Source organism: Equus przewalskii, unplaced genomic scaffold, assembly GCF_037783145.1.
Source record: "Equus przewalskii isolate Varuska unplaced genomic scaffold, EquPr2 ChrUn-1, whole genome shotgun sequence".
In the NCBI taxonomy this organism is placed as follows: domain Eukaryota; kingdom Metazoa; phylum Chordata; class Mammalia; order Perissodactyla; family Equidae; genus Equus; species Equus przewalskii.
Window position 1 is genome coordinate 515,177 of NW_027228758.1, and position 25,177 is coordinate 540,353.

A 25,177-nucleotide genomic window follows, 5' to 3' on the forward strand; every position below is an offset into this window, starting at 1 on the left:
AACAATCTTAGAATTTTCATGACATTACCATAAGTTGTGAGGTTGAAAGAAACTTTTCTAAACTATTATTGATAAAATTATTCTTATTAAAGATGCCAGAGGAAAGACTGATTCTTTTAAATTTTTACTTATTTATTTATTTATTGGTGAGGAAGATGGTCCCTGAGCTAACATCTGTGCCAATCTTCCTCTCTTTTGTATGTGGGATGCTGCCACAGCATAGCTTGACCAGTGGGGTGTAGGTCCGCACCCCGGGTCCGAACCCACAAACCTTGGCTATTGAAGCGGAGCGTGCAAACTTAACTATTACACCACTGGGCCAGTCCCTGATTTATTTTTTATTCTCTTTATAGAAAATATTACAAAGTTGTTGTCATATGAAGGAGCAATCAAAGAATATGCAGCTAAGTATCTAGAAAAATATATTATAGAAGTTTATAGAGTTCATTTGTAAAAAAAAAGACAACTTTTTTTGTTTAAATGTATATGGTACAGTTTTTTTTCACTGTAATTTGTTGTGATTTCCTTTCCTAGTCTAAATAGATATTCACTTTTGAATTTAATTTTGTCTCAATAATTTTGCATTCTTTTTCTAGAGGCTTCTATAAAACCTTTGCTCTCACATTGGACATCATAAAATGTTCTGTCAGTTATTTACTGACAAGGTCTAGAGGCTGTTTCATTTAGATTCAAAGTGGGATGTGAGTAGAGGGACCCTGGCATTGTGCCCGTGGTCTAGGTACTCTACCCCCTTATAATATACAAGGGTCAAGCCCACATGCACCCCTGAGAATTCTGTTTGTATCAGTGGAGGGATCCCCACGTGGACTCTTCCCAGGCCTTGAGAGGATCTCCGACTAGTTCTGCTTTTAATAGCCTCAGGCTTTTACTTTCTGACCTCTTCAAAGTCTCTATTACTCTTTTACTTTTCTTTTTCCGCCTTAGGAGATACTAATGAAACTGAAACATGATTATTTCCATCAAAAAGGAATTGGTGAAACTTATTGCAGAACAGCGCCTGACCATAGTATGGCAGCTGTTAAAAAGAATAAGGTAGGCCTTTAAGCACTTATGACCGTGAAAAGATAGTCAAGATACATTGCAAAGTGGGAAAAAAGCAAACTACAAAACAATATGCATAGTATTAGCTTGTTCTTATCTTGAAAATGCTGTATTTCATTCATTCTAAGATGCACATTCTTTCAAATTTTACTATGTCTGATCAATGACCTATCAGAGTTTTTTGGCATTTTTTTTTCTTGTTGAGGTCTGTAAATAAGATGCATCTTTCAAGCAATGATACCTGAGATTTGATGAAATATGATATAACTATATATAGCATACCCGTCAGACCAGGACTGCAGCTTGGAAAGCCGCGGGCTGGAAAAGCCTTCAGCTGTTTCGAAAGCCCTCAAATTGAGAAACGCTCGGTATTGCGGCACAAACAGAAATCGGCTACGAGGACCCCGCTCGCTGGGTCTGGCTGACATGGAAATCACAGAAGCATCGCCTTGTAAGGCAGGGATTGCAGTGGGCCAGGGTTCTAATTTTGCGGCTTCTCAACATTTCGTTCTCCGTTGAAAGGAGCTAAGCGCCCAAGTGTGAGGAGCTCAGGAACCGCTCGCCCGCTGCACGGGTCGCGGTGGGCGCGGGCGGACCCCGGGGTCGCGGTGGGCGCGGGCGGGCAGGAGGCCAAGGGGGCGCCCTCTGCGAGGTGGGTCGGCGCTGCGGCCGAGGCGGGTCCGGAGGAGCCGGGACCGGAGGCGGGGCGGGGCTCGCGCTGGCGGGTCGGTCGGCGGGTCTCCGTCCGTCCGCGTCCAGAAAGCTGGGGGAACAGACGCCCGAGCAGGGAGGTGGTTTCTCAGGGGTGAGATGAATGGAGACCTACACTTCCTGGTCTCTATGTTTCTGTGTTATTTACATTTTAAAAGACCACTTCTATGTATCTTATAATTGGAGAAAAAAGGTAGACGTTCAAATGGGAAAATGCGGACGGGCAGCAGTGAAGCGGGGAGGCCCTGCCCGCGTCTTGCTGTTTTGCGCCCTAACCCTCGGGAAGGTTTTAAGGAACATGAATTGTTTTTCCAATACAAAAATTTGTTTTAAGAAATAAAACTCTCCCCAAGCCCAATTTCACTTCTTCAAATAAAAGTAAATGTCAAAATCTTTCAACACTGCGTGGGAAAAGTAGTTTATTTCTAAATTAAATGTATACGCGGTTCGGACGATTTATTCATCAAGCACTTTGGTAAGAATAAACAGCGCCTACTGTCCGACAGACACAGTTCTCGCAGCTTCCTCGCTTATTACCTCATTTGCTTAAAAAATTTTTTTTAATTGAAGATGGTTTTAAGAAACTCGTTAACTTCCTAAAACGCGTTCCCTGGCAACGAAGGGACCCGCGGCCTCGCGCGCCGCTCTCCCGTGACCCGGTGACCGGGCAGCCATCTTAGGCATCGCCTCACAAAGGGGACTACATCTCCCAGAATCCTCGCGCGCGCGTCGTGCTGGCACTTCCACTGGCCGGGTCTGAGCGCGGAGCCCGGAGCCGGGCGCCATCTTTGACGCTGGCAGTCGGGGTTCCTGCTGGTGGTGTTGCTGTGAGGACGGCGGGCGGCAGCGGCTAAGAAAGGAGAAGGACGTGACAGCGAGCCGGAGTCGGAGATAGTGTCGTCGGTCCGGTAAAGTTCTGTTCTCTGGTAACTAGACCCGTTTTTTGATTCCCGGGTGGCTCGGGGCCGGGGAGGTGGGCGAGAGGGCGAGGGGAGTGGCCGCGGCCTCCCCTCGCCCGGGTGCGGCCCAGCCCGGGGAGTCGAGCGGCCCCGGGGCCCGCCGCGCCGCCCCTCCCTTCGCGGCCTGGGCGCGGGCGGTTCTCCGCGTCGGCTCCCGGGAGCCGGCGCCGTGGTGCTGGGGGCCCGCGCCGAGCCGAGCGCCGGAGCCGCCCCGCCGCCCCCGCTCGTCCTCGGCTCCTCGGCGGCCCGGCCCGCCCTCGCCACCGCCCCGGCGCGGCCTCCGCCCCCGGCGCAGCCTCCGGCCCCGGCGCGGCCTCCGCCCCCGGCGCGGCCTCCACTCCCGGCGCGGCCCGCGCGGAGGCCGCGGAGCTCCTCGGCCTCAAAACGTCTGGGAACGAAAGCGGGCTTAACTCCTGATCCAAACGGTGGATCGGAGATGCAGCGTGTGTCCTTGTTTTTTAGTTTCACTCTCGAAGCGTCTTTTTAGCCACCCGCATGTAAAAATCGCAGTCCTTTTAGTTAGAGCGGAAAGGGCTCAGCTAGCGCCTGCTGCTAATGACCAGTATGTGGAGTCTGATTCAGCTTTCCAGAGTTGACTTTTTGGGTTGTATTGGCAAATCACAGTCCTAAATGATGAATGTCGAATGATGCACTATGTTTTTGTTTAAATGAAATTTCCTGAAAATAATTAATTTCAGAGTTAAGGGAAATCGATGTTGTTATCATGAGGCGTCATAAAAATACGTATTTTAAAAGCTGAAGGCATTTCAAGCAGACGTGGTTCTTGATGAAGCAGAAAGAACATGGCCCGCGATCTGGAAGACCTGGCCACTAGCTCCCGCGGACCAGCTCTGTGACTCTGGGAAAGTGGCCTCGGTGCTTTTTTCTATGATGTGAGGCGATTGGACTGTTTGAATTCAGAACTCGGAAAGTTGGAAGGGATTTTAAAGCCCTCTAAACAAGAGTTTGGGAATGTTCTTCATTGCTGTCACTTTTTCTCCAGAAATAACCTGGCTTGGAAATCCTTGGTCCACAGGGAATCCGACTCCCCATAGAAATCGGAGAAAAGGTAATGCAAGTCCAGAGGAACAGCTGTATTTCTGCTTGAGCAATAAACCCGCTAACAGATTTTGGTACGAACTTTGGAGCCCTAAAGAGAATGAGTATATGTACCTTAAGTGTGGCAGTGTCCTCGCTCTCTCCTAGCAGGAGATGCAGCGCTTTTAGTAGTGCCGGGATTCTGGGATGTGTTCCTATTAATTCTAATACAGATGAAGAAGCTGTGGTAGAGGGAAAGATGGTGGCAGAAGGAATGGATAAAGAGGCCAGATTGCCTGCTAAAAAGAAAAGGAAGAAGGGTTTGCGACTTAAGGGGAAAAGGCGACGAAAAAAACTGATTCTTGCGAAAAAGTTTGGCAAGGATTTGGCATCTGGGAGGCCTGTTGCAGATGCCCCTGCTTTGCTAGCTTCCACTACTCCTGAGCAGGATGAAGACAGTCTTTTTGAGAGCAATATAGAAAAACAGATCTACCTACCTAGTACCAGAGCCAAGACTTCCATTGTGTGGCACTTCTTTCATGTTGACCCGCAGTACACCTGGCGGGCTATTTGTAACCTCTGTGAAAAAAGTGTTAGCAGGGGCAAACCAGGCAGCCATCTTGGGACGTCTACCCTTCAGCGACATCTGCAGGCGAGACATTCACCTCACTGGACTAGGGCCAACAAATTCGGAGTCGCTGGTGGGGAGGAGGATTTTCCTTTGGATGTACCTCTATCTCCCTCTTCTGCTGGAAGCAGCGGAAGCTTTGAATATATTCCAACAGATCCATTAGATGATAATAGAATGGGTAAGAAAGGAGATAAATCAGTATCTGATGCCCTGAGGGCAGAAAGAGGGAGATTTCTCATCAAAAGTAACATTGTCAAGCATGCCTTAATTCCTGGAACAAGAGCCAAGACATCTGCAGTTTGGAATTTTTTTTATACTGATCCTCAGCACATCTCAAGAGCTGTGTGTAATATATGTAAAAGAAGTGTGAGCCGGGGTAGGCCCGGTTCTCACTTAGGAACTTCAACACTTCAACGACACCTGCAGGCCACTCATCCCATCCATTGGGCTGTTGCCAACAAAGACAGTGGTGCGGTTGGAAATGGGTTAGATGAGCCTGAGACCGAGAGAAGTGATCTCTTGAGCGATGCTTTGCATGGAGACAAGTCTGCAGGCAGCCGAGATTTAACAGCTGAGGACCTCAGTGACTGTAATTCAGATGAACCTCCTGTGTTAGAGGTTGAAAATAGAAGATGTGAGAGCCCTAGTCCTGTTGCAGAGCAAGACACTGTAATGCCTGCACAGGAGAGAGAAACAACATATTGTGAAAATTCAATCTCAAGTCAAATAAGTCAGGCAATTATTCAAATGATCGTGGAGGATATGCATCCTTACAACTACTTCTCAACTCCAGCCTTTCAGAGGTTCATGCAGATTGTGGCCCCTGACTATAGGTTACCATCTGAGACTTACTTTTTCACTAAGGCTGTACCTCAATTATATGATTGGGTCAGAGAAAAAATTTTCTTAACTTTGGAGAACGTTCAAAGCCAAAAGATCCACCTGACTGTGGACATATGGACCCATGACCCATTCACTGATTATTTCGTTGTGACTGTACACTGGGTCTCTTTGGAAACTGTACCTTCTTCCAATAATGGTAGGATCCCTAATTTTAGAAAGTGGGCAGTGCTTTGTGTAACAGGTTTGGCCAAAGACTGTTTGATAACCAACATTTTACAAGAATTAAATGACCAGATTGGTCTGTGGCTTTCTCCTAATTTCCTCATCCCTAGCTTTATTGTTTCTGACAATTCCTCTAATGTGGTACATGCAATCAAAGATGGCGGTTTTACCCACGTGCCGTGCTTCCTGCATTGTTTAAATATAGTCATTCAGGACTTTTTCTGTGAGCACAAAAGCATTGAAAATATGTTAGTGGCTGCTAGGAAGACTTGTCATCATTTTAGTCATTCAGTCAAGGCCCGTCAGATACTGCAAGAGTTCCAAAATGATCACCAACTTCCATGGAAGAATTTGAAGCAAGATGAAACGGGCCATTGGATTTCTACCTTTTATATGTTAAAATGGCTCTTGGAGCATTGCTATTCAGTTCACCATAGTCTTGGTAGAGCCAGTGGAGTTGTGCTCACCTCCCTTCAGTGGACTCTAATGACTTATGTTTGTGATATTCTTAAACCATTTGAAGAGGCCACCCAGAAAGTGAGTGTGAAGACCACAGGATTGAATCAGGTGCTGCCCCTAATCCATCATCTACTCCTTTCCCTGCAGAAACTCAGAGAAGATTTTCAAGTCAGGGGTATTACTCAGGCCCTCAATCTGGTGGACAGTTTATCTCTGAAGCTTGAAACTGACACCCTACTAAGTGCCATGCTCAAATCCAAGCCCTGTATCTTGGCTGCTTTGTTAGATCCTTGCTTTAAGAATAGTTTGGAAGACTTTTTCCCTCAAGGTGCTGATTTAGAAACTTACAAGCAGATCCTTGCAGAAGAAGTTTGTAGTTATATGGAATCTTCACCCGAGGTCTGCCATGTTACAACTTCAGAAGCTTCTGGTTCCTCGGCTGTAGTAGGAGTTGATTCATTTACCTCGTCTGTAAGAGACGGCACCTGCAGTTCAGGGTCTCTTGATAGCTCAGCTGCACATAGTGTTGCCATTGGAGGCAAAAGCTTCATGTTTCCTTCTGCGATAGCCGTAGTGGATGAATACTTCAAAGAGAAGTGTCCAGAGATCTCAGGAGGTGATGACCCTTTGATTTACTGGCAGAGGAAGGTGAGCATGTGGCCAGCTTTGACCCAAGTTGCCATTCAGTATTTAAGCTGCCCCATGTGTAGTTGGCAATCTGAATGTATCTTTACTGCAAATAGCCACTTTCATCCAAAGCAGATCATGAGCCTGGACTTTGACAATATAGAACAGCTGATGTTTCTGAAAATGAACTTGGAAAATGTTAACTATGATTATTCTGCATTGGTTCTGAGGTGGGATCCTGAGAATGAAGTTGTTCAAAGCAATGAAAAAGAAATAGTATCCTAATTTCTTTTTCCTTTCTCCATTTAAAATGGGCAGCTTATTGCTATGTTACTGTATCCTAATAGCTATAGTTGTTATATATAGTTATACTGATTATTCTTTATATACAAATCTGGGGAAACCTGAAAACACAAAAAGGGCTGGAAATTCCTCAGAGGTAATATAATGTTGACAAAGTGAAGATTAACTTTAAAGATTTCACAGTAGTAACTCAGTGTGTCTGTCACTTGAAGTTTTGCTTATACTAATTGAGAAAGCAAACATATTTTTTAAATAAAAAATATAGTGCAGCATTGAAAGGCCTTAGGCTGGTAGATTGAACTAATGATTGATTCTAAGTAAAAATTTCTCCCAACATGGGAAGTTTGATTGCTCTGAAAAGGCATACTAAGCTGGTATCGCCCCCCCCCCCCCACCGGTTTTTCTATTTCTTCAAAAATCCTGATTCGTACCTACAGCTTGATAAAAACAAAACTCACAAAATTGTTTTATATTTGGAAATTTCTAATTGCCTCCTCATACTGGTCAGCTTTATAATTTCAACTTAGTGTGATAGAGTTACCCTTTATATTTAGGATTGGATCTGTGTAGGAGGGAAACATTAGAAAACAATTAGGAAAAAACTACTTTTAGTCTTTGAATTGCCTTTTTTAACCTTTATAAAATAGTGTAAAAACAGTAAAATTAAGATTGTCTAGGTACTTTTATACAATTTATGGGTAAATACATAAGAAGTTTACAAAATTGAAAAAGATTGAACAGGAATTGGAATGAAAGCGCTGTGAGCGTACTTTGACAAACCCAGCATCCATTTCCCAAAGAATGTTTCTGTAATTTAAAGTGATCTTAAATGTCTTTAAAAATATATACTGAATCATCCATAATACCATATTCTTAACTATGAGATTATCTTGGCCTCTATTCTTAATTAAAAATAAGCAGTCAGTATTTTCATGTGTTAGGAATCATTGCCTCACTGGTTAAAATGAAAGAATTGATCTCAGTGATCTTTAAGGTCCCTTTCCACTCTGAAAGTATGTTTCTGTGATTGAGTGGGAGGCCAGAAAATGATGACTTTTAGTAAAAGTCTATTAAAAGTTTCAGATTGAATAACTAATATAAGATCCCAATTTTTCCTTTTTTTCATTTTAGATTTGGGGATATTCCCTGCCCAAAAATTTCCTGGAAAATTGACTAGTATTAAGTGTGAGTAAAAGGTGTCCACTTTTTTTTAAGTTTTGATTTTAGTTTTGTCTTGGATAGTATTTGGCAAGATTTAGCCTAGAAATTATGTAGTATTTATTACGTGAGAATCAAATTGCTTTGTTACTGGGCTGGTTTCAAAATTTAGAACTCATTTCTATGTATCAAAATCGTTTTTTGTTTTTGTTTTTTGTTTTTTTTGAATTTCTTAAATGGTAAATGTACCATTGTGAAATGAAATTGCAACTCCAAAAGTTTACCCTTTTACTAACTGGAGTAAATAGATAATTACAAAGTCTTTAGTTGTAGCCATCACTAGTAAAGAATTTGAAGCCAGGCTGCATAAGCAAGCCTTTGCAGGGTCAATATTGAATGTCATGCCAGTGACACTGGTGTTTCTATAAAAGAAGAAAAAGTCTTCCCTTATATAGAAGCCTTCTGTACTTTGACAGTGCCAGTTCAGGATGGCTATTATGCTGCTCTGCCTTCTACAGCTTGCTGCACCACTCTGTAGTTACTCTGTAACTATACGTTTCTATCTTTTCTGGTTAAACACTCCCTGAAGATGATAAAGATGAGGATGATGATGTGCATACGTCCAGATTATACACATTGATATATGTGTAAGGATTTCCCTTCATCTCAATTTTGCGGGCTGGGCAAAATTCAGTGTGACATATTAACGTACTTCATGATACTTTGGTATAAGAGTAAGTTCACTATTTTTATAATGAACCCAAATTTAAAGGCATTTGTAGTGCATTTTAAAAGGGAAAACTTACCCAAATGTTTTATTTCTACACATTTGTGTATATGTTTGTGTGTGTATAAGCCAGTTAGTATATATGTATATGTATATTACATACATAAAACACTTTATGTTTTTACATACAAGTATGCTTTTATTATACAGATAATAAAGATGGGGGAAGGTTTCTGTTTTTTTCTTAATAGGTGAAGAAATCTTGAAGACCAGAAATTGGATCTTACTGAATTTTGGTGTTCTTTTTATTTTTTTTTTCTTTTTTCTTTTGAAATTATATTGTTCAGCTATGGAAGATGGATTTTTTTTTTAAATAATCCTTTGAATCTCAAGTTCATCTTTAAATGAACTCTTTTTGTTTTTGTTTTTGTTTTTGTTTTTGAGGAGATAACTGAGTCTAGCTGTCTCCAGTCTGGCAAAGGTTATTCGAATGGACTTAATCTCTCAGTAGTTGGGAGATGTTTTAAAAACACGTCCTGTGTTTGAATTGTGGCTGAGAGGTTTCCTTGGCAATGTGAGGAGGAAAGTTCTTTTGGCCTCATTATTATTAATTCATGGATTGAGTGTTGGTTCGACCTACAGGCGTAATAGATTGGAACTCAGTGAAGACACAGATGTTCCTGTTGAGAGCAACCATCTCATGTAAGTGTGGAAATGGTCTTTTCTCATTAAAGGAGTGAACTTTTTTGTAATTTAAGGTATAATAATATTCCTGGATCAGTAAGAAATTAGAAAGACATTGTCAAGACATTTTTTCTTATAATTGTGTACAAGCTTTTGGTTTTTGGATGGAAACCCCTATTTTTGACAACACATGCACATTGTTAAAAAGGTGGAAATGATACAGCCAAGGTGAAATGGCCCTGTAATTTCATCTCAGAGAAAAGCACTGTTATAATAGTTTATCAGGACGTAGTTCCTGTCCAAAGGTTTTTTTCACCCAGAACTTATAAAAAAACATACAGTTTTTTCCCAATACTTGAGTGGTTATATTTTTATATTAAAAATGTAATCTAGAGATTGTGGTTATATGGCATTGCCTTTCTTCCTCCCATAAGCACTGTAGACATTGTCAAGTACTGCTTGTGTTTTTGCTGAGTGCGATTATAAATTCAGAATCTTTCTTAGTATAGTGCTTTAATTAGCTAAAGCCTCTTCGCTATCCTTGCTTCTATTCCCCTGGAACCTTTTCGCATGAAATAGAATTTTTTTTCAACTGGGTGGCCAATTTTTTGTTAATTTCAAGTGCCACTTTTTTCATAAATTGCATTTATTCATGGACTTGCTTGACTTCTGTTCATCTTTTACTCATTCATTTGCCATTATTACATTTAAATATTATGTTTCATGTCTACTGTAATATCAGGTAGAGCAGGCCTCTCATTCTTTTTAAAGATTTTCTGGGGCCAGCCCCGTGGCCGAGTGGTTAAGTTTGCGTGCTCTGCTGCGGTGGCCCAGGGTTTCACCAGTTCGAATCCTGGGTGCTGACATAGCGCCGTTCGTCGGGCCATGCTGAGGCGGCATCCCACCTGCCACAGCTGGAAGGACCCATAACTAAATTATATACAACTATGTACCCGGGGGCTTTGGGGAGAAAAAGGAAAAATAAAATGTTAAAAAAAAATTTTTTTCTTTATTTTCCTCAGTTATTCTATATGATTTTACAGTCTCTCAAGTTCCAGTAATAATACTCATTGAGATTTCGACCTGAATTGCATTCAGTGTCTACAGTTTTGGGGGGAGAAGTAAACTCCTTTAAGCGTCTACTCCATTATTTCTCCATTATCCAGGTCTTCTATGCCTTAGTAGTTTTATAGTTTTTTGGTTTTGTTTTTAATTTAATGTGAGTCTTATACACTTCTTCATTTTCTGTCTATATATCTTCTAGTTTTATTGTGAATGAGACTCTGTCATCTGAATGATTGCTGCTGGCATATAAGGCATTTACTGTTTTTTTCTATCTTCTTATTTTAAATATTTTTTAGTTGATTGTTAGGTTTTCTGGTTTGCAGGCATGTGATCTGCAGATACTAAACTTTTTGCCTCATCCTTTCTAGTCTTGAACCTTTTTTCCCCTTGTTGCGTATGCTGGGCTCTCTGGAACAGTGTTGGATAATAGAGCAGATGCTGTTCATTCTTTGTTTGCTTTGGTGGGCTTACCACTAGTGAGTCAGTGCATTTATGCTAAGGAGGTTCCTTGTAATTTACTAACAGTTTTATCAGGAAGATGTTGCATTTTCGCCTCTGTTTTAAAGCCATTTTAACTTTAAAAAAATACCATTTTAAATCCTTTTTTCTTTTTACCATTTTTTGCTTTTTGAAATCTTAAGATACCACAGAGTTTTTGTTTTTGTTTTTACCCCCCTTTACTCTATTAATGTGATGAATTTCCTTATGTTAAATCCTGCTTAGTCCTGGAATAAACCTTTTTTTGATCGTGTGTTACTCTTTTAATCTGCTGTGGTTCAGTTTGTTTTATTTAGGTTTTATCAGCTGTATCATAAATCATGTATAAAGCGGTTGTTTGAAACTTTTTAAAAAAGCAGTGGAATAGTGCTATGACATGGTTTTGTTCTTCTACTTTTATTGAGTTCTTTTTTCAAGTTAGAATACTTGTGTGATTTTTTTGAAGAATACGTGGAGTACATAGTATACTTTTTGAGACTTTTCATGTCTAAAAACTTCTTCCAAGTGCTGAGATATCCTTGAAATGTAGTTTGAAAGGCTAATTCTAAGGTCATAACCTCTCCTTTAAATTTGGATGCATTGTCTTTTGGCATGTAGAGATTCAGATGAGAAGTCAAATGTCAAGTCTGATTTTCTTTCCTTTGTCATCAGTCTGTGTTTTCCTGGAAGTCTGTATGATTCTGTCTTTACCCTTGGAATTCAAATTTTTACCATATTTATGGTAGAGTAGAGGTGTCTTAAAACTTCTGCCTGGCGTTTGATGAGTCCCTTTTAATATAAAGACTCAAGTTCATCCACTTTAGGGACATTTTCTTGTATTGTTATTTTGTTATTCTACCTGTTCTCTTCCTTCCTTTTAGAATTTTCATTGTGTAGAAGTTGAATCTTCTGGAATTATTTCCACCTTATATACCTTTTCTTTCATTTTGACATCTTTTTGCATTCTGGGAGATGTTCTGACAGTGATATCCTATAATTCAGTTATTGCATTTTTCGTCAGTGTTTATTCTGTTATCTATTCTTCTGTTGAAATATCCTTTGTGGGGAGGAGGCTAGAAATCGGAATTTTTATATTTTTTAAGCTTTTTCTTGTTCCCACACTTTTTCTAGCCATGTATTCATCCGTATCAAGCCGTATGCTTTAAAACTTGCTGAGAGAGCCAGCCCGGATGCCTAGTGGTTACAGTTTGGCACTCTCAGTGTTTTGGCGGCCCAGGTTGGTTTCTTGGGTGAGGAGCCACACCCCCTGTCTGTCAGTTGCCATGCTGTGGCAGCTCACATAGCAGAACTAGAAGGACTTACAACTAGGATGTACAGCCATGCACTGGGGCTTTGGGAAGGGGGGAAAAAAGAGGAAGATTGGCAATAGATGTTAGCTCAGGGCAAATCTTTCCCTGCAAAAAAAAAAAAAAAAATCTGAAAGCATGAGGATTTTAAAAGAATTTCTCCTTTTCCCCACATTAGTTCAGGGGTGGCATGGTGGAAGGCCACTTATCATCTTGGCCGCCTCCTTTCAAACAGTTCTTTTCTGTTGAACAGTAATCAGATTTTTCTTGGCATCCTGGATACTTTTTTTTTCTTTTTTCCTTTTAAAACTTAAGAAAACATTATGCATCTTGGTATTGGGTTTTTGCTTGGGGTAGTAGTAATTACTGTCAATTTTTTATCTTTAAATTTCTTTTTTCTTGCCATTTTCTTGAGCAGCAATTAAACCTTTTTTCTCCCCACTATTGAAAGTTAATAAAAGCACACTGTGTAAAATAGATATATGAAGAAGCTGTTCTGTTGAAACATTAGTAAGGGAGTGCCCATCTACTCAAGATTCTGTCTCTCTATGCCCTGCCTGCCACTGAGGGAGTTTTGCAGAGCCTAATTTGAAAAAATTGGAGGGAGAAAACATGCAGTTCATGCTATTTTGTTCCTATTTAACAAGTACCATTTTGTTGTTTGATCAGTATGTTGGGGGTCATCCCGAAACCAGCAACAGATTCATATATGGTCTTTGGGATGTTGGAATGAAATTGACATCCAAACCTTTTTTTCTTTCTAAAATTTTCTCTGTGGAAACCTTTTTCATTCGCATCTGATTAATACTTGTCCTTTTTGCATATATACCGTTATAATTATTTGAATATCCCTTAGAGACTTGATTCCATTGATTTGGCTTTTAAAATTACCTTTTGGTGTATCCTACAAGGCAGAATGTACTCCCTGGGTTTGGGGTCAGGAGAATCCTGCCAGTGGATTGGTGTTGTGTTATTGAAGGTCCAAACCTTGTCCCATTCTGTAGTGGATCAGTGATGGTCACAATTTAAGGCAGACTTAAAATTTTTATTATGCGTATTGCATCGTATTAGAAAATTTAGTGTTATTCTGAGCATAAAACAAAATAATAAATAGCTACCTACATAGTCCTGCCACCCCAGCGGTAACTTCTGCTAACCTTTTAGTCTGTGTTCTTCCAGACTTCTTCCTGTTGCTCCGCATCCGCACCAGTGTTTGGTGATGTCATTGTTTTGGATTTTAGCCATTGTAAAAGGAATTTGCACTTCCCTGATGATGTATGATGTTGAGTATCTTTTCATATGTTTATTTTTCATTTGTATATCTTTTTTAGTGAGGTGTCTGTTTAGATCTTTTGCCCATTTTTTAATTGGTTTGTTTTCCTACTGTTTAAAGTTTTGTTTGTGTATTTTTCATACCAGTCCTTTATCAGTTATGTATTTTGTAGTGATTTTCTCTCAGTCTGTGACTTGTCTTTTTATTATCTTAACAGTGCTTTCACATAGTGGAAATCTTTCATTTTAATGAAGTCCAACTTATTAGTCTTTTCTTCTCTTTTCTTTTTTTGAGGAAGACTGGCCCTGAGCTAACATCCGTGCCCATCTTCCTCTACTTTCTATGTGGGACGCCAACCCAAGCATGGCTTGCCAAGTGGTGCCCTGCAAAACCGGCAAACACCAGGCCGCCGAAGCGGAATGTGCACACTTAACCGCTGTGCCACCAGTCCGGCCCCTATCATTATTTTCTTTTATGGATTGTGCGTTTGTTGTTGTATCTAAAAAGTTATCGCCAGACCCAGAGTCACCTGGATTTTCTCCTATGTTATCTTCTAGGAGTTTTACAGTTTTAGATTTTATATTTAAATCTATGATCCATTTTAATTTTTATAAAAGGTGTAAAGTCTGGGTCTAGATATATTTTTTTTGCATGCAGATGTCTAGTTGTTCCAGCATCATTTATCGAGAGGAGTATCCTGTCCTCACTGAAATTGCCTCTGCCTTTTGTCGAAGGTCAGTTGACTGTGTTTGTAATCTGTAAGTTTCCTAGGGCTGCCGTACAAAGCCCCACAAACCGGGTGGCTGGAAACAACCGAAGTTTATCATCTCCCTGTTTTGGGAACTGTAAGTCTGAAACGGTGTTGGCAGCGTCATGCTCTCTCTGAAGCCCATAGGGGAATGATCTTTCCTTGCCGCTTCTGGTGTTTGCTGGCAGTTGTTGGCGTTCCTTGGTTTATAGTTGCATCACCCTAGTCGCATGGCCCTCTTCTCCCTGTGTGTCTCCGCACCATCTGCCCCTTGTGCATGTGTGTCCCCTTCAGTCCAAGCTGGCAGCATTTCTGCTGTGGTGGTGGATTAGATCTACAAGTCACACAGCTGATGTCATCAGCATACTGTTGTCCAGCCACACACGTGGTGTTCTCTCCGGAGCACACTTGCTCATTTTTTGCAGTATGGATAGGCTGAGAATTTTCCAAATCTTCTGGTTCCTATCTGCTTAGTAGTTCCTTCTTCAGTGTATCTCTTTCCTCTTGTGTTTTGCTATAAGCAGCAAGAAGAAGCCAGGCTGTATCTTCTACACTTTGCTTAGAAATCTGCTCAGCTCCATATCCAAGTTCATCACTTGCAAGTTCTGTGTTCCACTCAACAGAACACAATTCAGCCAAGTTCTCTGCCTCTTTATAACAAGAATTACCTTTCCTCCACTCTGCAATAACATCTTCCTCATCTCCATCTGAAACCATCTGAACTTTTTAGTGTTTATAATCCTAGCAGCAGTTTCTTCTAAGCCTTTTTTTATCAAATGCCTCAAAACTCTTCTACCCTCTACCCATAACCCAATTTCAAAGGTATGTCCACCTTTTAGGCATTTTTTACAGCAGCACCCCACTTTTCCAGTACCAAAATCTGTAATGGGCTGCATATTGTCACATTACATGGAAGCACCATAATTTTTTTAAACAGACTCCAGTTTTTGAACCTTAAGTTTCACTATTAGAGGCAAGATGGTGATGAACTTTCTTATACATTTCTTATGTATTTCTGTCTTATTATTACCTTGCATATTTGTTGATCACCTTAGGATAAATTCTAGAAATGGAATCATGAGTCAAAGAGTATGTAGACTTTAAGGGTTTTAGTATATGTTTCGTGGCAGACTCTTTTTTTAAAAATTTTTTTTAACTTTAAAGATTTTATTTTTCCTTTTTCTCCCCAAATCCCCCCGGTACATAGTTGTGTATTTTTAGTTGTGGGTCCTTCTAGTTGTGGCATGTGGGATGCCGCCTCAGCATAGCCTGATGAGCGGTGCCATGTCCACGCCCAGGATTCAAACTAGCGAAACCCTGGGCTGCCAAAGTGGAGCGTGTGAACTTAACCACTCGGCCATGGGGCCAGCCCCTAGTGGCAGATTCTCATTCCTAACCTAGGTTGCTGACTTCAAGACTGGTTTTTATCATGGCCTGCTATTCTTGGATTAGGTATTTCAGTGGGAGATAGGATTGAATTTGATTTAATTCATTTCAAGTTGTAGATCAGGGTTTCTGAAACCTGATCTTCTGGTGTAGAAGTTTGTAGAAACCCCTTCCAGATTTTGACGTGTGCTCTGGTCATAGGTTTTCACTTTTGTTTTTGTTTTTTTTGAGGAAGATTAGCCCTGAGCTAACTACTGCCAATCCTCCTCTTTTTTGCTGAGGAAGACTGGCCCTGAGCTAACTTCCATGCCCATCTTCCTCTACCTTATATGTGGGACACCTACCACAGCATGGCTTGCCAAGCGGTGCTGTGTCTGCACCCGGGATCCGAACCGGCGAACCCCGGGCTACTGAGAAGCAGAACGTGTGAACTTAACCACTGTACCACCGGGCCGGCCCCAGGTTTTCGATTTTATGGAAGCTTTCTTGAACACTTTAGTATGGGGGCCCGGCTATGACAGGGACTGGGGAGAGGGAGGGAGTGTTGGTTCTTTTGTGTAAGCACTATTTTATGGAAGAGCCCCGAGGACTTCTTTTCCTCCTTGTTTGTACGTTGGTGTGCAGCTCTTTGGCTGTCATCATTATATAAGCTAGCTCTGCAGGTGTTTTCAGGGGTAATTGTTTCACCTGTTATTCTAGTAAGACAATTTTTCCCACCTACTTATGTGCTTTTGAAAATAACAGAAATGCTTGTGAAAATATTGGAACTTTTATCAGATGAAAAATGTCTTAAATAATCTAAATCCTATTAATCTAAAATGTAGATCATTTGTTGACTTAGCAATGCTTATGTAATTGTATGCTGAAGCAGTATAACAAGCATCATGGAGAATAACAAAAGAAAGAAGGGAGTGGCTATCCTTAACAAAAATTTCGCATTGTACAGGCAGGCCCAGTGGCGCAGCGGTTAAGTTTGCACGTTCCCCTTTGGCGCCCTGGGGTTCACTAGTTTGGATCCTGGATGTGGACATGGCACAGCTTGGCAAGCCATTCTGTGGTAGGTGTCCCACATATGAAGTGGAGGAAGATAGGCATGGATGTTAGCTCAGGGCCAGTCTTCCTTAAAAAAAAAAAAAAATTCACGTTGATGAATATGCACAATCTTCACATAAGAATGAAATATGAATCAATGTTTACAAGGCTCTGTATAGGCAAGGATGTATTAATATAATTAACATTTGGTTTTAACAATGTGATCTCATTAGTCAAGGTGATTTGGAGGAGAAAATTGGAAGAATTTACGTGAAATACTTTAATTCATTGTCTTCTCATTTTAGGATTACACTTGAAAGACGATTTCTGTGATTGAGTTGTCATTTGGAAGATTAAACTCATTTCAAGAGGACTTGGAGCTTGTCCTCGCCTTGAGGAAGCAGTGGCTTGTTTTCAAGAAGCCACTTCTGTTCTAAGGATCTACCCAGCATGTCTAATCAAGGAGAAGACTGCTATTTTTTTTTCTATTCTACATGTACCAAAGTAAGAATTGGCATCTCTAAATCAGTTCTTTCTATGATTTCCCTAATAAAATTTGATAAAATTTTCCCAAAATACTAAATTGTTGTTATGGTTTGTTTTGCTCCTGAGTCACTGGGTTGTATTGCACTTCTAGAAACTGTCGTGGGTTGGAAGTGACTTCTTTCTTCAGATTTCCTGCTGAGTGCTGAAGCCATCTTTCTCATCTACTTTTGTAGCTTTTTCTTTGTCAAAACTTCCTGTTTTTCTTCTTGATTCTTCTGCAGCTCCATTTAGATCTGTCTGCTGTTTTCTGTTGTTAGTTTATGACTAATTCTATAAATGTCTATTTTGTTAGAAAAACTTTTCTTAAGTCATCTTGGTACTATGTTTAAAATTAGCAGTTTTGAGCAAAGCTCTGATCTTATATAGCAGTTTGCACAACAGAATTTTGTTTCAGATTGTTACCATTGTATAAAGTATACAGTCAACATGGAATTATACTTAAATCCTCATCTGTTAACTTACTTTCTGATTTTCTGTCAAAAGTTAGTTATTCAAGTTGGAATGTGTGAAACAGTTTTGAAGGTGAACTGTAAAACATTTTTTTTTTGTAAAACTTATTTTTAAATAGCACCTAATATTCCCATTTGTTTTTTTCAACCCCATCTCTCAGCTTGTGTCACTCATGTTGTCATATCAGGTGAAGGGTACTGTCAAGGAATATGTTGTAGGAAATAATAAATGTGTTGACCTCAGATTGTTCTTGTCATCCGATCTCGTTATTTCCTACCTTGCCTGTCTCTCCTTACCCTTTTGTGTTTGTCTAGATGCCAGGAAACTCTGGATAGAGAGCATTTTACCTGGGATCTACTTCGGTACCACAGTTCTTTTGTGTATTATTCTGTTTGTTCACAGGGTGACAGCTGTCCATTTCGGCACTGTGAAGCTGCACTAGGAAATGAAACTGTTTGCACATTATGGCAAGAAGGGCGCTGTTTTCGACAGGTGTGCAGGTTTCGGCACATGGAGATTGATGTAAGTTTTCAATTTGTATTATGATAAGTAGTCTGGTGTCATGGGCAAATTAAAAACGGACAATGACTTCTTAAAAGTTTTTTAGTTTCAGGTTTTTTTTAAAAAATTATTTTATTAAGGTCGTAATAAACATAAAATTATAAATGTTATAAAATTATAACGTTGTGAAATTTCATTTGTACATTATCATTTGTCAGTCACTATATAAATGTGCCCCTTTATCCCTTATGCCCACTTACCCACCCCATTCCCCTCTGGTAACCACTAATGTAACCCTTCCGGTAACCACTAACCTCTTCGTGTGTTAGTTTATCTTCCACATATGAGTGAAATTATACAGTCTTTGTCTTTCTCTGTCTGGCTTATTTCGCTTAATAAAGTTCCCTCAAGGTCCATCCATGTTGTTGTGAATGGGACAATTCTGTCTTTTTTATGGCTGAGTAGTATTCCATTGTATATATATAGCACGCCATCTTTATCCAATTATCAGTCGATGGGCATTTGGGTTGCTTTCATGATCTTGGCTATTGTGAATAATGCTTCAGTGAACATAGGGGTGCATAAGTCTCTGAATTGTTGATTTCAAGTTCTTTGGATACATACCCAGTAGCAGGATAGCCGGGTCGCATGGTATTCCTATTTTTAATTTTTTGAGGAATCTCCATACTGTGTTCTAGTGGCTGCACCAGTTTGCATTCCCACCAGCCCTGTATGAGAGTTCCCTTTTCTCCACACTCTCTCCAACATTTATTAGTTTTTGTCTTGGGATTATAGCCATCCTAACGGGTGCAAGGTGATATCTCAGTGTGGGAGAAAATGACGTTTTATATAACACGTGGGTTAAATTTTTTTTTAATGATCTAGTGAAATTTCTGTCATTCTTGTAATGCTTGATATCTAGATGTTATGGAGTATGAATTGGTATCATTTTTCTGGAAGGCAGTTTGGTAATATATCTAAAGTGTAAAAATTATATATGTATATTTGGAGAGTATTTGTATTTCTTTGTTTATTTTAAAATAATCTCAAACTTGGAGAAAAGTTGCAAATACAGTATAAAACTTATTTTTCTAAGCCATTTAGGAGTAAATTACTGACATTCACTATCACCTTCAAATACTGTAATGAGTATTTCCTGCAAACAAGGAGGACGTTCTGTTGCATAATCATAATAACCATCAAAATTAGAAAATTAACATTGGTGTATTACCTTCATTTAATCCTCAGATCCCATTCAAATTTTGCCGTTGTACCAGTAATGTCCTTTATTGCAGAAGGAGCAAGTCCAGAATCGAGTGTTGGATGTAGTTGTTGGGACTCTCCAGTCTCCTTCAGTCTAAAACAGTTTTGCTGGCATTGACACTTTTGGTAGTTATAGGTCAGGTATTTTGTGGAATATCCCTCAATTTGCATTTGATACTTCCTCATTAGTAAATTCAGGTTGTGTGTCTTTGGCAGGATTATCTCAGAGGTGATATTTTCTTCATTACGTACCATTAGGTGGCATACAATTTTAATTATTCGTTTACTGGAGATGTTAACTTTAATCACTTCATTAAGGTGATATCTACCAGGTTCCTTCACTAGAAAGTTATTCTTTTTGTAATTAATAAAGTATTTGGTGGAGACTTACTTTGAGACCCTGTAAAATTATTTCATTTCTCATCATACTTTCAATTTTTTTCCAGTTATTTATTTGGATTTGTGTGAACTCATGTTTTCCTATTTTATTCAATCTGTTGTACCCCATTACTATCATTATTTTTTGCGTTCAAATTGACCCAGATTTGGCCAGCAAGAGCCCTCCAATCTAGTTTTTCTGTCCTTTTGATATTTGTCTTTTTTTTTTTGAGGAAGATTAGCCCTGAGCTAACATCTGCTGCCAGTCCTCCTCTTTTTGCTGAGGAAGGCTGGCCCTGAGCTAGCATCCATGCCCATCTTCCTCTACTTTATATGTGGGAGGCCTGCCACAGCATGGCTTGCCAAGCAGTGCTATGTCCGCACCCGGGATCTGAACTGGCGATGCCTGGGCCACCGAGAAGCAGTACGTGCGAATTTAACCACTGCGCCACCAGGCTGGCCCCGTCTGTTATTTTTTGAGCACCTCTTTGCTTTCTGGCCTCAGTAGATTTTCCAGGCTAATCTTGTACTTCTCCTCCTCCAGCCTTGGAATCAGGCATTTCTCCAAGGAGCCCTGGTTCCTTTTAGTGAAGAATGGTATCTAGAAATAAGATTTGGGCTGCCCCTAGAGTGTCACTGATTCCAGGCCCACAGTGAGCAGAACAAGGGAGTATATACGTATGTATTCATACACACGTTTGTGTCATTGTTTATTACTTTATGTGCTGAAATCATGAGTTCACGTAGATGCCTCCAGTTCACCAGCACTGCAGGGTTTAGTCTAGGCTTCTCCTTTTCTCTACGTGTGACTCTCTTCTCCGAAAGTGAGAAACTTGGTTTCCATTGTCCTTAGTCTTTCTTATTTGATCAGTCTCCTAGTTGTGTAAACCAATACGGTATCACAGCCTCTTCCTTCCTCTCAGGCTCTGACATCACACATAATGCTACTCTTCCACAGGGACATCTTTAACACTTTGTTTCGATTCCAACACCCCCTGCCAGGCCTATCCCCTTGCCCCACTGGGAGGACTCCTTTCTTACTCTTTGGACCCCAACATCCTACTCTGAACCCCTCTTCTGTCCCATGGATGCCCTTCTCATGTTCTTAGGTTCCGATACTCTGTGTTGGGCAGCCCTTCCATGTGAGATTCTTACTTTCACCCTGTTCTTTCTTCAATTCTGCACCAGGTCCCCGCTCAGGAAGACCCTGCATTGGGATCCCTTCTGCACAGAAGCCTTGCTCACCCTCCTCAGGCTCCAGCACTGCACTAGGCCACTCTCCTATGCAAATGCCCTACTCACCCCTCATAGGTCTGACACCCTGTGCCAGTTCCACTTTGTCACGTGGACACTTTCTTCATCTCAGTCAGGCTCCAATACTATGCCCTGGTCCACGTGCGCTTCCCTCTCCCACTGTGAATACCCTCTTCCCTCAGCCTCACCTAATGACTTTAGACTGAGTTGTTTGAGAGGGGGTGGGGAAAGAAGAAAGAGACTAAATATACAATTTTCATGCTTGGGGTCAGTTAGCTACTCCAGTCTGGGTGCAGATTGGTAGTTTCTTAACTATACTCTATGCTGCCTATCTTCCACATAGAGAATTCCCTAAATCAGCTTTTGGAAATTCGTGTTGTAACATTGCTGGCAGAGTGTAAATTGGCACAACTCCAAGGAAAGGTATGTCAGGGTCTCTGAGAACATCTCCATTTACAGGTTCTCTAGAAGAAATCATGGGACTCATCATATAGTTGTATTCATGGCTAAGATTTATTTCAGTGATATAGTGAGGATACACTGTCTGATCATAAGAGAAAAAGACACAGGCAGAGTCTGGAGGAATCCCCTGCGGGTATCTTTATGGTCTTTCCTTCCCATGAGGAGTCACACAGAGTGTACACTTCCCCCAGCAATGAAAATGCAGCAACATGTGTGGGATGCTTCTGCCCAGGGAAGCCCATTAGAGACTCAGCATATAAGGTTTTTACTGGGGCTGGTCACATAGGCACTCTGTATCTGACACATACCAGAGCTCCAGACTCCCAGAAGGATGCCAGGTTGTTCAGCATAAGCTGTGTTTGCACAGTGATCAATTAATTGACTAAGGACATTCCAAGAGCCAAGTTCCCCCATGCCAGCAAGGACGCTGTCTAAGGATAGCAGATATAGGGCTGCTCTGTTAACTCCTTTCTGCACAGAGCCCTGTTTGGCTGCATGTTTAAAAACTACTAAATGCTTCTTAAACCTTTGTCTCATGTATACTCCTGTGTGCGAAATGAGATGTAAGCAGAATTACTCATTGTAGCATAATTTGTAATAGTAAAATGTGTGAAACAACCTAACTTTCGTTTAAAGTGTATTTTACTACATTACTACAGTGAAGTGCTGGCCTGCAACAAAAAAATTTTAAAAGGGCAACTACTTATTAATTGATAGGGAAAGATCAGGATATATTGTCAGTGAAAAAACAAGGGGGAGAATAAGGTGTGTAATACATTAACAGTTGTGTAAGGACAAAGAGGGAAAAGAATTTATATTTGTTTTTTACTTGTATATGCATTATAAAAATCTCTGGGAGTATAAAGGAGAAACTTAACAGTGACTGTAGGGTGGGGACAGGAATGGGGAGGAGCCTTTTTACTGCATTCTCCTTCTATAGGCAGTTGATTTTCATTATTTGTGGGCTCCATATTTGCTAAATTTTATTGCTAAATTTATTTGGACCCCCAAATCAATACTTGTGGTGCTTTCATAGTCGTTTGCCGACGTGAGCATGGGAAACTTTGAGCTGCCCGAGGCGCACGCTCCCAGCGGAGCCTGAGATCAAGCGAGGTGCCATGCTGCCTTCTTGCTTCAGCACTCATACTGTAAACAAGTGCCCTTTTCAAGGTCTAGTTGGTGCCATCTTTTTTTCCATTGTTGTGCTTTTTCTTGGTGACTTTGCCTTTTGAAATGGTCCCACAGTGCAGTGCTGACGTGCTGTGTGGTGTTCCTGAGCGCAAGAACTCTCTTAGTGCCTTGTGGAGAAAACGCACGCGTTAGAGAAGCTTCACTCAGGCGTGAGTTACAGTGCTCATGGTGTTGAGTCTAATGTCAGAGTCAGTGATATTTAATATAAATACGCAGTCTTTAAACACAGACACAGATAAAATAAGGTTACATATTGACCAGTTGATGAAAATATTGTGACCAGAGCTTGCAGGAACCTAACTCTATTTCCCTTAAAAGCGGTATGGTTCAGCATTCACTAATTCAGTATTGATGGTGACTTCATAGAACATAGCTACTGCAAATAATGAGCATCAGTTGTGTATCTTGAGACCATGTGCTCTAATACCTATTAAAAGTTTAAAGAAATAATCATGTGGGAGAATGTTAAAGTAAAAGACTTCTATACCAAAATAAGTGATTCTCTTTGAGTAGTAGCATAACAGGCATTTATTTCCATTCTCCAAGTTGTCTTCATTGCTTGTGTATTACTTTTCATTTAGAAACAAAATCCAGCAAGTGTTAAACAGATCAAATAAATGTCGTGTGACTCCCCTATATAGAGGCTACTTATAAAAGTCATCCAAAAATTTGAAAATTACTTCCAGGAAAGAAGTAAAAACTTAAGCAAAGACAGACCCAGGAGCAAGGAAGATTGGCTTAGCTTGTGCCTTGAGGAAAGAGTAATTGAGGAATTGTTATTCCTATCTAAAAAACATTATACCTCCCTTTTGGGTGTGATTAATAAATTCTTTGAAAGGTAAATATATTTGCTGTACTTTTGAAAAATAATCAAGGGCTAGCCCCATAGCCGAGTGGTTAAGTTTGCGCACTCTGCTTTGGCGGCCTAGGGTTTCGCTGGTTCGGATCCTGGGTGCAGTCTTGGCTCATCAGGCCATGCTGAGGTGGCATCCCACGTGCCAGAACTAGAAGGACCCACAACTGAAAAAACATACAACGATATATGGGGGGCATTTGGGGAGAAAAAGCAGAAAAAAAGGGAAGAGATTGGCAACAGTTGTTAGCTCAGGTGCCAATCTTTAATAAATAAATAAGTAAATAATCATACATGTGGCAATAAACTCAGGACAGAAAATTTTTAAATAGTTTTTACCAGATTGCCTTTCAGAGGTGTTAAGCTAATTTACTTTTCCGTTATCAGTATATGGGACTGCATCATTCTACATCCCCACCAGCACAGTGTATTATCAAATTATCAGTCTCTGAATATAGTAGATTTTTATCTTTGCTCTTTTTGATACATTTAAGGATCTTTTTGTAATGGTCATTGTTTTTCTCCTCCATATTTTTAAATTTCTGAAGTAATGCTGCTCTTCTTTCCTTGAATTTTAAACTTAGGCTGCTTCTTATGATGAGAGATCCAACATAATGCAGATTATTAATCAGAGGTTACTCTTTTTCTCTTCTTCTTAAGATTGACACTTGAGCTAACATCTGTTGCCAGTTTTTTTTTTCCTTTCTCCCCAAAGCCCCCCAGTACATAGTTGTATATTCTAGTCATAGGTCCCCACCCAGGATCCAAAGTGGTGAAACCCTGGGCTGCTGAAGCAGAGCCCGCGAACCCAACCCCTCAGCCGTGGGGCTAGCCCCGATTAGTTATTCTTATGAAGTGCTTATCAGCTCTTTTTCTCTCTTTATGGAAGTATTTGTTAAAATATATATAGAAATATGCACAAATCATAATCTTAACAACTTGAAGAATTTTCACAAAAGTGAGTGTACTTACTTCACAGGCACTCAGATCAGAAAATAGAACATTTCCAGCAACTCTGTCTTCCCCCTTCGTCTCTTCATTGTCACTAACCTAACCCTCAAAGCTAATCACCATCCTCACTACCCTATCATAGAGAAGTTTTGCCTGTTTTGATCTTTACATAAATGAAATCATACAGTATACACTCTTTTGTGTCTGGCTTCTTTCAGTCAACATCTGTGGTGTTAAGTGTGGCAACAGTTTATTCTTTCTCTACTACACAGCATTCTACTGTATGAATACACTGCAATGTATTTATCCATTCTGGTGTTGATGGAGATTTGGGTTTCCATTTTGGAGCTGTTAGAAATAGTATTGCTTTGAACATTCTTTATACACATCTCATGTATATATTAGAACTAATGTACATATTTCTGTTGGATGTCTGTCCTGTGATCCAGCAGTTCATTCTAGAAGTGCAAGTATTCTTTTTTTTCTCATTCTCTTTCTTAAGAAGTAGCTTGGGAAGGAGAAATACCATCCTTAGTGTGTCGTGTGTGCCTTGCTTTGAGAAGTCACGAATGGGAAGGTTCTTCTCAATGTCTTGAATTCTCAGCTTCAAATAATT

At 40.4% G+C, this 25,177-nt stretch overlaps 3 protein-coding genes across 9 annotated transcripts in view; all 3 read left to right on the forward strand.

Annotated features, from left to right (window-relative positions):
* Positions 1-2,493: 2,493 nt before the first annotated feature.
* Positions 2,494-25,177, forward strand: part of ZC3H11A (zinc finger CCCH-type containing 11A) — a 40,038-nt gene continuing 17,354 nt past the window's right edge. For 2 of the 6 annotated variants that reach the window (XM_008534425.2, XM_070608697.1), the window contains exons 1-4: positions 2,538-2,699; positions 9,383-9,442; positions 17,018-17,216; positions 18,111-18,230. In XM_008534425.2, the coding sequence (XP_008532647.1) occupies positions 17,163-17,216; positions 18,111-18,230 (174 nt within the window). In that variant the 5' untranslated portion in view covers positions 2,538-2,699; positions 9,383-9,442; positions 17,018-17,162. Of the gene's footprint in view, positions 2,700-9,382; positions 9,443-14,203; positions 14,281-17,017; positions 17,217-18,110; positions 18,231-25,177 lie in introns of all 6 variants that reach the window. The other 4 variants (XM_070608696.1, XM_070608695.1, XM_070608698.1 and 1 more) reach the window with 4 other exon arrangements.
* ZBED6 (zinc finger BED-type containing 6) lies at positions 3,205-9,174 on the forward strand. 2 transcript variants are annotated; one of them, XM_070608693.1, is made up of 3 exons: positions 3,205-6,573; positions 7,987-8,040; positions 8,992-9,174. In XM_070608693.1, exons 1-2 carry the CDS (start codon positions 3,892-3,894, stop codon positions 8,026-8,028), a joined length of 2,724 nt encoding a protein of 907 aa, XP_070464794.1. In that variant the 5' UTR covers positions 3,205-3,891; the 3' UTR covers positions 8,029-8,040; positions 8,992-9,174. The 2 variants fall into 2 exon arrangements, with proteins under 2 accessions (XP_070464794.1, XP_008532640.2); XM_008534418.2 differs by lacking the exon at positions 8,992-9,174 and having other exon boundaries at positions 7,987-8,325.
* On the forward strand, positions 8,502-8,785 carry LOC139081767 (uncharacterized). The gene has a single exon (XM_070608700.1). The coding sequence runs from the start codon at positions 8,502-8,504 to the stop codon at positions 8,598-8,600; it is 99 nt and encodes a 32-aa protein (XP_070464801.1). The 3' UTR covers positions 8,601-8,785.

Bases quoted from the DNA above. Each gene is read 5' to 3' on its own strand.
- ZBED6 (XM_070608693.1), top strand. From the start codon at position 3,892: ATGAGTATATGTACCTTAAGTGTGGCAGTGTCCTCGCTCTCTCCTAGC. The intron at 6,574-7,986 runs GTGAGCATGTGG...TTTTCATTTTAG, and splicing joins TGATTTACTGGCAGAGGAAG to ATTTGGGGATATTCCCTGCC.
- LOC139081767 (XM_070608700.1), top strand. From the start codon at position 8,502: ATGGCTATTATGCTGCTCTGCCTTCTACAGCTTGCTGCACCACTCTGT.